General features: G+C 36.7%; 3 protein-coding genes across 3 annotated transcripts; 1 reads left to right on the top strand and 2 right to left on the bottom strand.

Moving 5' to 3' along the window:
* Positions 1–5: 5 nt before the first annotated feature.
* LOC116845839 (tryptophan--tRNA ligase, mitochondrial) lies at positions 6–2,092 on the bottom strand. The gene is made up of 6 exons (XM_032818992.1): positions 1,708–2,092; positions 1,325–1,492; positions 985–1,247; positions 792–913; positions 436–706; positions 6–271 (listed from the first exon to the last, which is right to left on the bottom strand). The coding sequence occupies exons 1-6, from the start codon at positions 1,786–1,788 to the stop codon at positions 40–42; spliced, it is 1,137 nt and encodes a 378-aa protein (XP_032674883.1). The 5' UTR covers positions 1,789–2,092; the 3' UTR covers positions 6–39.
* A 1,065-nt stretch (positions 2,093–3,157) lies between these two features.
* Positions 3,158–6,612, top strand: LOC116845856 (uncharacterized protein C18orf63-like). Its single transcript, XM_032819025.1, has 8 exons — positions 3,158–3,508; positions 3,591–3,744; positions 3,874–4,051; positions 4,208–4,322; positions 5,118–5,214; positions 5,368–5,595; positions 6,032–6,421; positions 6,498–6,612. Exons 1-8 carry the CDS (start codon positions 3,372–3,374, stop codon positions 6,576–6,578), a joined length of 1,380 nt encoding a protein of 459 aa, XP_032674916.1. The 5' UTR covers positions 3,158–3,371; the 3' UTR covers positions 6,579–6,612.
* LOC116845857 lies at positions 6,602–9,631 on the bottom strand. The gene is made up of 6 exons (XM_032819026.1): positions 9,296–9,631; positions 8,868–9,104; positions 8,391–8,579; positions 7,886–8,294; positions 7,238–7,514; positions 6,602–7,031 (listed from the first exon to the last, which is right to left on the bottom strand). Exons 1-6 carry the CDS (start codon positions 9,369–9,371, stop codon positions 6,906–6,908), a joined length of 1,314 nt encoding a protein of 437 aa, XP_032674917.1. The 5' UTR covers positions 9,372–9,631; the 3' UTR covers positions 6,602–6,905.
* Positions 9,632–11,704: the final 2,073 nt, after the last annotated feature.

Genomic DNA, 11,704 nt, shown 5'->3' with positions numbered 1-11,704 from the left:
CAATAAATAATTTAAATCATTTATTTATGCAATAAGTAGTTATATCTTGACAATCGCAGTGTTTGCAATAATCATTGCATCTCGTATCGAATCGCTACCGAAGACTTTGTCTGCAACTTCTGTCCAACAATACGCCGCAAGATTTGTGGCTTTATCCGAGCCTTCCTTCAAAACCTCCTCCAGATAAACGGGTTCCTTGAGCAATCTCAATACTTGTTGACGAATCGGAGTTAATTTTTCTATAACTACATCCGCCACGACTAATTTATACCTAAGGGTATTTAAATATGCATCAATTATAGTCAAGTACGATTAGGAGCTTCACTGCTTACTTATAGAAATGTTTTCAGAAATAATCGATCATGTCGTAAGATAAAAGTACTGATTTCTACGATCCGGAAATGATACTTTTATTCACACAGTCTTTATACTCACTGTCCCGTATTCAATCCTGTAGCTTCTTTGCATATTTCATCTGGCGTCTTTCCAGTGAATAAAGAGTGTATATTAATCAAATTAGTTATTCCCGGTCGCGTTTCCGGCTCGTAGGTCACTTCGGAGGTGAAGTCGGTCACAGCCTTTTTCATTTTCTCCAGTAGCATATCTGGATTATCTAGAATATCTAGTCTACTCCTGGCGTCCTGGTACGACTTCGACATTTTTTTCATAGGATCACGTAGCGACTTGATCCTCTGACTTGGACCATCTGGAAATGTCACAATTCATCAGTCAACATTTGCACAAAATCGAGCTCTACTAAAATTTAAAACTATATTTTCAAAGAGACTTACCACTGACTAGGACATGCGGTATCGGAAAAGTCATTCCGAATTTTTTGTTAAATATTCGTGCTAAATCCTGTGCCAGTTGCACATGCTGGGCTTGGTCTTGTCCAACTGGAACATCTGTTGCTCTGAGAGAAAAAGCCTTCATATAATTTACCATACTTTAGCATAATGATTGATGCAATATTGAAATAATTACTTATATAACAATATATCAGCTGCTTGCAAAACAGGATAAATATACAGGCCTAGAGGAATATTTTTTAAGGATTCACTCTTTTCTTTGAATTGTGGTAAGTGTGCCAGCCTAGCCATAGTTGTGATACAACCCAGAACCCAACACAGTTCTGCATGTGCCGATACTCTGGATTGTTGAAAAAGAATACTCTTTTTAATGTCTATACCACAAGCCAATAAAGTTGCAGTCATTAGCAGAATATTCTCTTTCAATTTTTTTGGATCCTACGGATCACATATTGTTCGTAAATAATATCGGTGATAATCCTAGAGTAGAAATTTTTAATTTTCTGTATCTTTACTTGCGGTAAGGTGATTGAGTGCAGATCTGCTATACTGCATATAAACTTGTCACTATTATTTTGGAGATCTACCCATCTTTGAATTGCACCAAAATAATTGCCTACATGTACACTGCCTGTAGGTTGAATGCCAGAGAATAATATTTTGTGATTTTGAGTTTGCGTTGCCTGCAAATAGACATATTTAATAAAGATGACATTGGCAAGCTGTAATAATACAATGAATTAAATTCTCTTCTTGAATGACAACATAATTGAAATAATTAATGTAATTAAAACTAATTAAATCTGGAGCATTGTATCTTCCTTTAGAAATGGATAAAACAAAGTTTAGTTTCAGAATAGTTGTAGGTTAGGATAAAGTATAATCGCAAATTTCGAACCTGTTGGCTGTACTTATTGACTCTATTACATTTAGGTAGAGCCTTTTCCAAGCAAACAGCATTCTTTAATGTCTTGAACATTATTTACATATATATTAAATGTACAAAAATTTTGGTACAGCTTATTTCTCCAGCTAAACTTGCTGCACTGGTGCAATAAATGTAAACAATTTTGGCAAAAACAACGATAAAAATATGATATTAACACGATAAAGAACTAAGGACTTTAAACTATAAAATATTTGCCGAATTATTTTAATAACGTCATTTTTAGAAGTTGAATGTTGTCTGTTTTTCAAAATAAAGTAAAAGAATATCTGACTTGCTGTTGAATATTCTATTTCAAAAGTGAAGAGCCTTCTGATCTGAGGTGCGTTCGGAAATGTCACCTGAGACATCCACTGCCATAAGGTCGTGAGAAAATTGACCAATCATAAGCCGCTATTCGAAGATTGCGTTCCGAAATTCACTGCCAGTACTGAAAATCTATAGTTTATGTATACTATAGAATTTCAGCACTGGCAGTGAATTTTTTAACGCAGCCATAGTTGGGTCTTAAGCCCATTCTACAATTGCGTGAACGTGGTGTAAGTGATTGTATGTGATTACGACAACCAATCAGAATAAAGCAGTCAGTAAATAAAACATTCGGATTGGTTGACTCTTACGATCACGACTACGCTTACGCAATTGTAGAATGGGCTTTATATTTAAGACCGTCTTAAAGTCGATTTATGATGGCCGTAACCGTAAACTTATGTTGTATAATCCATAAGAAACGGACCAATCGCAATTGACTATTCTTGTAATAATCGACTACAATTGGTCAATTTCTTATGGATTATAGTATAAGTTAATAGTTGCAGCCATCATAAATCGGCCTTTAAGTTCCCTTTCAGATAATCTATAGCTAATGAAAGGATCCGTATATCATTTGAAAGTGAACTTAAACTGTCTTAAATATAATGGAGGATTGAATTCTCTATTAGAAAGCTGTTCTCTTATTGGATATCGGATGTCATACGTCGGAAATCGGACGCGGTGTGAATCCTACATAAGATTCGACTATGAATATTGTGGTCTGTCCTTTTTAGCTGCACTGCTGAATTAGTGCAATAAGTTAAAATGAGATAAATATTTTTTTTCTTACAATAACTTATTGTATCAGTTCAGAGGCCTCATTCTCATATCGCATACGATATTTCTATGAAAAGCTATAATATATGTAACATGAACTATAACTTTTCACAGAAATATCGTATGTGATATTTTTCGAGAATAAAGCCCCAGCAGTGCAGTTAAAAAAAACAGAGCATTGGCCTTATGGAGAATTCACATTGTGTCCGATATTCAATAAGAGAATTGGTTTTCTGAAGACAAAAATGTTGTTAGCTAGAAACTTTAGCAAAAAAACTCTACTATTGAATATCGTATCGTCGGATGTCGGACGCAGTGCAAATCCTCGACTAGTCAATTCCTCTTTGAAGTACAGAAAGTGCAATACAGTGCAGCTGAGAGAAGACTAACGACTAATCGCAAGCGGACTTCGAGAGAAGATTTCAAATAAAAAGTCCCAGAGCCCGCCATACTTGTATTAAAATATAAAAGCGTATCAGTAATTCGTTTTACTTGTTAACATACAATCATCTCTGCGGCGGTTAATTATGACTTCGAACGTGAAAATATTCGAAATTACGGTACCAGAAAAGGACAATCTTTGTTGTGCGATCTGTAAGATCCTGAATCAAGAGAACGAATCCCTAATTTATTCGGATTTTTGCGCGAACAGAATTAAGTGTCGGTAAGCGTCCATTTTTGTATATCGCTCTAAAGAATATCTTGAACGAATTCCTATTATCCTAAACGCTTCTTCCGGCTTTCAGACAATTTCTTCAAGAAACTCCTCAGGCAATGACCGCCCCAGTAACTAACCGGAAAATACTCGCGGCCGGGGGTACTATGAACATCATCGTCACGAAGGACTTCTTTGCGGACTACACGTTCCAGGATCACTGTGACGCATTGAACATACAAGTGGCACGTATCCAAAGTGATTCTGAGAAATTCGCGACTTTCCGAATTCCGTTACTTGCGAGATAAACAAATTATTGTTTATTCATTCCAAATTGCGAATTGATTGTTGATTATTCTCATATAATTACACAGATGGATTTATTGGATCCTGTTCCGGCCGACGTTTACAGAGCGTGTCTCCTGTACACCGTGGAGTATAGATTGGCGCCGCGGTGGAACAAGGTCGGGCTCTACCTCGTCGAAGGACAAAATTTCCTCAGCTTGACGGGAAGCGTCAACGCGATAACGTTGAACATCAAGGAGATTCGCGGTAAAACATCTAGCCGTTCAATTAACAGTGATGTTAAACACAGCATTTTTACGATACCAAATAATGCTGACTTACATATACCTTAGAAATGAATCCTTCATCCTTCTCGTTACTTCACGCCGCGACGAGGATGAGTGTAATGTGAAAATATTGCAGGTAATAGTGCTCGGCTTCAGGTGGAAGCCGTAAATCTTAAAATACCGTTCGTGAAACTGAACACGGCGCGTCCCTTGCAGCACGATACGCAACTGATGGTGCGTGTTTTACCGAGGTAAGTCGTCGGAATCGCAAAAATTTTGTCACGACGATATGCGTTAATGCGAAATCTCAAAGAATATATTTTGAAATGTACTAGTACTAAAAATTTATAATATGTAAAACCTACGTTATAAATATATTTTCAATACATTTAATATAATTATAAATTTACAGTACAATATATGTAATCAAGATAGCACAAACTTCTAGAAAATGTCTTAAAGATGTTATCAAAAGACATCTTATTTTATTTAAAGATGTTTTTATATGTTTTTATTATTTATTCTTTTTAAATAAAATGTTGAATAAATATGTTATTAATATGAATAAATTTTTTTTCAATATATAAATTTTTAGTACAATTAGTATATTTCGGAACGTGACCGAAATTATATGTCGATCGTACAAATTGAAATTGAATTAATACTGCAATTCTAGACAAAATCGTAAAACTCATAACTTGTTCTCGTAAGACTCGTAAGAACTTATGAATAGACCTGCAATTCTATGGGCCGATTGTTCCAATCTCTTGGTAAATTACCTTACAGATAAATCATGTGTCTGTCTCTGTCCAATTTGGAGAAAAAAACGAAGACAGACGTATGATTTAATTGTCAAGTAACTTACCAAAAGGTTGGAACAATCGGCCCTGTGCTCACCGTATGTCATATGATAACTCGTAAATACCTACGATTTTTTTTTGTTTTTTCGTAAGCTACGACTTTATGAATTTACGATTTACTCGTATATTTGCTTAGAATTGCAGCATAAATTAGATTCGTTGATTCTACAAAACGATTGTTCGCAGTATGAAAATGGCGAATGTGTTGAGGATCTCGAAGATAATCAAGAAGGAGCATCCGTTCAAGGACTACGAGCACATGTGCACATATTGGAGAGAAATGGTTTGCGTAATCACCAGGATGGTTATATATCCGCGTGTTAAAAATTAATTATACATCAATTTCACTTTACTTCGTACATTCGCTTCGCCGATAAAGCTATTAGTCGTCGAGCGACGCCGTAAATCGCTTGAGAAACGCTCTACTTTATTTTAGCACGGTTACGTACTGCCAGACTGCGCGGAAGGATCCTTATTTTACGATATCAAGTTCGTCTATTTCAAGTCAAGAGTCTTCCTATATCCTGAGACGTGTCTGACCTCGGGACCTCTGCACGTTCTCCCACCCTCGATGGACCCGGTGCCTATAATTTACAGATTCGCGGGAGAGTTAAGAAGTAGGGTGTCCAAACTGTGTGGCCAGCAACTGGACATATGTCCCGAAGTGAGAACATAAAATTACTTATCATCCTCTTTTTGTTCTTATTCGTAGACAAGCACGAATGACTAAAATCATATGACATACGGTCAACATAGGGCCGATTGTTTCAACCTTTTCGTAAGCTACCTGACAGTTAAATCATTCGTCTGTCTTCGTTTTTTTTTTCAAATTGGACAGAGACAGACATATGATTTATTTGTAAGGTAACTTACCAAGAGGTTGGAACAATCGGCCCATAGAATTGCAGATCTAGTCATAAGTTCTTACGAGTCTTACGATACTTTATGAAATGTCTTAAAGATATCCAAAAGACGTCTAACAGTGATAGAACGTCTTTAAGGCATTTGTTAGTAAATTGTGTCGTCTAGATCAAGTTGACAAGTCATGAAACTCACTCGAAAAAAAAGAGATTGTTTTATACATACCTTTCCTTTTACAGAACACGTACAGAGCGGCTCTTCAGGTTTGCACGCCAATAGTACCAAAGACTGACAAGTTGTCAGGGTATGACTCAGGATACTGCACGAAATCGAGAACCGTTAGCAACATGGCGACGTCGCCGCTTTATATAGCTGATACGTGCGGAATTCCTACTAAACGGGCGCGAATGTCGTTAACGAGGACCGATGATTCGTTCACGTGCGGCACTGAGTGCAGCGATTTCGATTTTGGGATCAGTCCGATGTGTTCCACGGACAGATCACAACGACGTAAAAACGTTAGGAATCTGTCGGCAATATTACACGACGTAGATGACATCAAAACGATTGTGCCGAAAGACGAAAGAAAATCGAGCTATTTCGGAAACGAAGAAATACGATCTCGCGCGGTAAATCTCGCGTTGTGCACAATTACTGTGATCTTTAATAAAAAAAAACGGTTGTTAAATGGAATAACTTTTGCAGGACGAGACGACAGTCAAGGAAAAGGAGCCTAAGCAGATAAGCTTGAAGGAAAAGCTGTTGAAAGCTAGAAGTGACGAATAAAAATATGAAATTTCCAAGAAAAGTTTTTCTTATAAATTATTGTGTCGTTTTATTGTTACTCATATCTGATAAAATGCAGTTTATTCGATAAAAAAATTATTTCTTATGGCTAAAAGGGAGCACTAACTTTTAACGAATGAAGTAGATATTTTAATAAATTATAGTTATGAGAATTGAATATTCTAAAATTGTATTATAAGTTATAAATTATTTTTTAGCAAGAGAGAGAATAAAAAGAACGCGTCGTATTCGTTTCCCTACGGGGATAACAAGTATCTCACAAATATTAAGTGTTAAAAATGTATTATCTTACAAATTAAATATAATTTAGATTAAAGTTTCTTTCTTATATTCCTTTATCGCTTCCAATAAAGCGCGCCTGTCCTCCTTGTGCTCGATACCGATTTCTATCAAGTCATTATTCGTGAGCGTTAGAAATAAATCCATGTCCACCTAAGATGAGGAAACGAGGGACGATTTACGTATGAAAAGAAATTACAGTCTACCGATGGTTTATTAAACTTTTACGGTAAAAGGCTAATTGCGAAGCTAATTAGAGCGACTATCAAACTTGCCGCTATTGCTAGATTTGCCGATTTTAATTTTAGAACGTGAGAATCTGAAGCGCCCCACGCGTCTGCTATCGAAATTATACTTACTTCCTGCTCGAGAAATATAGGAATATATCGAGCAAAACCGGAGCGCTTCAACACGACGATCATCTTCGCCTGTCGCGAGTTCAACAGCATCCCTTTTGGCGGCGTTTTGCAACGCGGCGGTGTCGGGGTGTTCTCGCCAAACACGTTTTCATCGTTGATGTCCGGCGGCACATGGGGACACCTCAGCGGACTGAATTCCGGTGTAAAGCCGAGAGTGGCGTCCAAATCGTTCGAGTGATTCGCAATCTCGAGATCCGCCGGTCGCACCGATTGCAATCTGCGATTAAGTTGTGTATTACATTCACACAATATTTTATCCTGGACAAGTACAAATATCCAAAAAACATTTTAAATATGTCATGATCTTCATAGACGTCTAATCTTCTTAGAAATCTAATTTCTATCTTTTGTAGACATTATATCTTCCTTAGAAATCTGATTTCTATCTTTTCAGGAATTCTTTCAGACATTTTAGAAATTTGTGTTATCTAAGATAATATCTGAGTTCGTTCTAGACATGCTCAGGATGTCATGGCATATTCTTCAGACATTTTCAGAACACGTTCAGGATGATACTGTGGACGTTTTGTACTATACGATTTAAATATGAGTTCGATATAGAACTGTGCACTCGCGCAACCAGACTACCTTTGAAGTGCAACTGCAGATGACTCTTGCTGACACATTTTGAAATCGTTCTGCGTGGTCGCGTCCTCGTCTTCTAAGGACGTGTTCGCACGCTCCGTGAAATCGGTCCTCGTGAAACACACGACTGGTGATGCCGCGAACACGCCGTCACGATTGTACGTCAGCGCGGGCGACGCTAAATTCTGCATCTCCGCGGATTCCGCAGCCACGGACAAGAGATGACGTTTTATGGGCCTTGCCGTTTTCTTCTTGCAAGCCGCCTTGATCTCGTCGACGTCTCCTTGTTGGCCCATCACCTGGATGTTATCTGACGTATCGTTCCAATAGTCATCTATGATCAAATGTTCTTTCGCCAAGTTTGCGATTTCCGGCACAGTCGAGTTCCTCATCATGATGTGCGTGTACTCATCTGCGCTCAACATCGCATTTTCCCGTCTTCAGTCGAATCGAAATTCAAACGTTCGCAAATATCCGACGATGTCAAAGTAAAAAAAGGTTGTCTTACTAGCATCTGAAATCGAAACACCAAGTTCCAGCAGCTTGAAGAACAGCTCCTTGTCGTTCTTCATGGCTGCTACGCACAGTGGACTGATATCGTCATTAATCGCATTCGCCAGTGCGCTCGGACACGCGTTGTACACCGTCTCGAACATCTTCGTGCTGATCGCGGCGGCTAGCCCGAGGACCGACATGCCTGTTTGATCGAATTAACGAGAGAAGTGAGCATATTTCATTATTTCCTTATGTAATCATAATCACAAGTACCAGACATTTTTTCACAGTGCACATTTTAGTTCCTAAGATATAAGTAGCATATATGAAATGAAACAATAGAGTAAATTACTACATATCCATTTCTACAGATCTATTTCTCCTAGTAAAAATCCTATAGTGATTTTTACTAGGAAATGCTTTTCGTGTGATTGTTAATAGTATCTTCCTGTTAATTTTATCGCGAATTGCATGACAGTCCCTCTTTTACCGAGATACGTCGACTCATCGACGTTAGACTTCTTCTCCAAGAGCAATTTCACAGTGTCGATGTCACTATTGCGAATCGCCTGCATCAACGGGGTCCAACCGAATTTGTTTTTTCTGTCTACGGCACGATGGCTCTCTTCCCGGTCCAAAATCGTCTTCGTGATCTCGTAGCAACCGTTCGCCGCGCTTATGTGCAACAGATTCTCGTCGTAATTGTTCACCGTGTTCAAATTGTACCCTTCGAAAGAATATCTTTGTGTGAATAGTTTAAGTAGAAAAATCTAATTTTACTTAGAAAAAAATGAGCAAAAATGATGTATAGTTAACTCAGCGAAATTTTAAAAAGATATATATCTTTCTCTCTCTCATTATTGCGCGTAATTATGACAAAATTGCTTCAAATTATACAGTTAGAAAGAAGATCCTTACCTTGTTTTTGTATTGTCTTGATCACCTCCGCTTCCACGGCTTTCTTAATGTGAATGTACGATTCTGGCGATAACATTTTTCCCGATTGGAGACTTGACAAACTCGTTTCGTTCGTACTAATTAAATTTAGTTAATATCGATGCATTTCTTTGCTTTATTCTCATGGGACAATTAATTTATTACGTTTATACTTTATATTTATATTCTACGGAACATTATAATCTTTACACATATTGAAGACAGTCTCGACTTCATCGATTTCTCGTACAATAATGTACCGATGTTAGATATTATTATTCAAGTGTTCGCCTCACAAGGTGACTCGTTGGCAACTATTTCCTTTTTTCATATCATATCATGTATTAGTTTGTAGACAACGAATTTTAATCGTTGGACATATTAGATTTCGTGGCGAATGTTAATATTGAATTTCATATACGCTTTTAAACGAGTATCAACGCGTTGCTTTTTTCTTATCCTATATTTATAAAAATATTTGCATTAAATATTATAATTTCTTAATGAGAAAATCTTTCGTTCTTTCTCTCGTTTCTCATTCCATCTCGAGTCGTATTTTGTCGAAGAGCTTATTTTTCTGGATCGTTCTCGAGATTGTACATTATAAAAAAAAATTTTCTTAATTTAATTAATATTTTATATATATATATATATATATATATATATATATATATATTTCTCTTTCCATTTATATTCTTTAAAAATTAAAAAAAAGATTAGAGTAAATAAAAACTAATTATTAAAAATAAATAAATAAATAGAAATTAAACTTTGCATTCTTTCAGAAATCTTTAAAATTCCATTTTTCAAAAAAATACACGAATTCTCACGGAGAAATTTCAATCTCTCAACAAAAAGTTCAAAAGTTCAATAAGTAAAAGTACCTATTCCCAAATATGTACCTAGGTTGCGTTCCAAAACATCTTTTTTGAGGAAATTTTACTCGATACTCTATAGTATATGTAACGTGAACTATAGATATTGAGTAAAATTTTCCTCAAAAAGAACGTTTTGGAATGCAACTCTAAAATTAAACTTAGACGTTTACCATTGTTTTTCACACGACACATCTTGAAGATATCTAAAATATTTCTAAAAAAAGGTAAGATATCATTAGGATACGCGTGAATTGTATAAATTTGGTCTTTAAATAAAAACCTTTCAACATAGAATACTTGTAGAATTTCAATATATGCACATGTCGACGTACATTAGGGTTGCATTCCAAAACGTTCTTTTTGAGGAAAATTTTACTCAATAGTTCACGTTACATATACTATAGAGTATGGAGTAAAATTTCCTAAAAAATGTCCTAAAAAAGGATGTTTTGGAATGCGACCTAGGTACGTGGCCGGGAATTGGAAAATAAACTTGGAACTTATTAGTATTCCAAAGTATTGATACGACTATTGATACGTATCGATATGATTTTTCCTATTATTTGAGTATCGTCTGGGACATTCTTCCCGGACGATACTCATAACGTGTTCGACTGGCCCTGGTAATGACGTCATAAGTCTCTACTAGTCAATCATAAAGCTTATAAGTACTTATTCGTATACCAATAAACGTAGGCTGAATAATCCAGAGTGGGTTAACTCAAAGCCAATCGAACATGCTATCAAATAATAGGAAAAAGCATATCGATACGTATCGATAATTGTATCGATATTTTTGAACACTAGAACTTAAGCTGTGGCACATAGAAAAACTTAAGCAGTAAGACGTAAGCAGTAAGATTCTTACGGTCCAAGAATCAACGACTGTGATTGGTCAATTTGCTTACTGCTTACATCTTACTGCTTAAGTTTTTCTGTGTGCCACGGCCCTTAGGGTCTTCACACACAAATTGCCATAGCCGTAACGTAAGACGTACCGTAAGAATTGACCAATCACATTGAGAATCGTCGAAGGTCGTCATTGGCTGCATTCAGCAGACTCAACAGTTGCACAACAGTTGAGTAATTTGTCAATGTAATTGGTCTAGATTTAGGGATCTAATAGCAAGAACCAATAATCGTTGATTGCTCACTGAGCGCTTTTTCTACTGAATGCGCCCATTTTGATGAGTACTCGATCGTAATTGGTCAATTCTTAGGCCTGATCTACAATAGATGGAGTAAGGAGTAGGAGTAGGAATAAGAAATAAGCAGTAAATAAATGGACCAATCACAATCGATTATTCTTGAATCGTGAGAATGGAATTGGCCAATTTGCTTACTGCTTATTTCTTACTCCTACTCCTTACTCCATTTATTGTAGATCGGGCCTTACGTTACTGTTATGTCAATTTGTGTGTGGAGGCTCTTACTTGAGAGAAACAAACTTACCCGAAGCTCGCAGAGAGAGAGAGAGAGAGAGAGAGAGAGAGAGAGAGAGAGAGCCATGGGG

Source organism: Odontomachus brunneus, unplaced genomic scaffold (assembly GCF_010583005.1).
Source record: "Odontomachus brunneus isolate Ranch 3 - 2012 unplaced genomic scaffold, Obru_v1 Obru_scaffold_058, whole genome shotgun sequence".
NCBI lineage: Eukaryota > Metazoa > Arthropoda > Insecta > Hymenoptera > Formicidae > Odontomachus > Odontomachus brunneus.
Note: the sequence above shows the minus strand (reverse complement) of the source record. Positions and strands in the feature narration are given on the sequence as shown.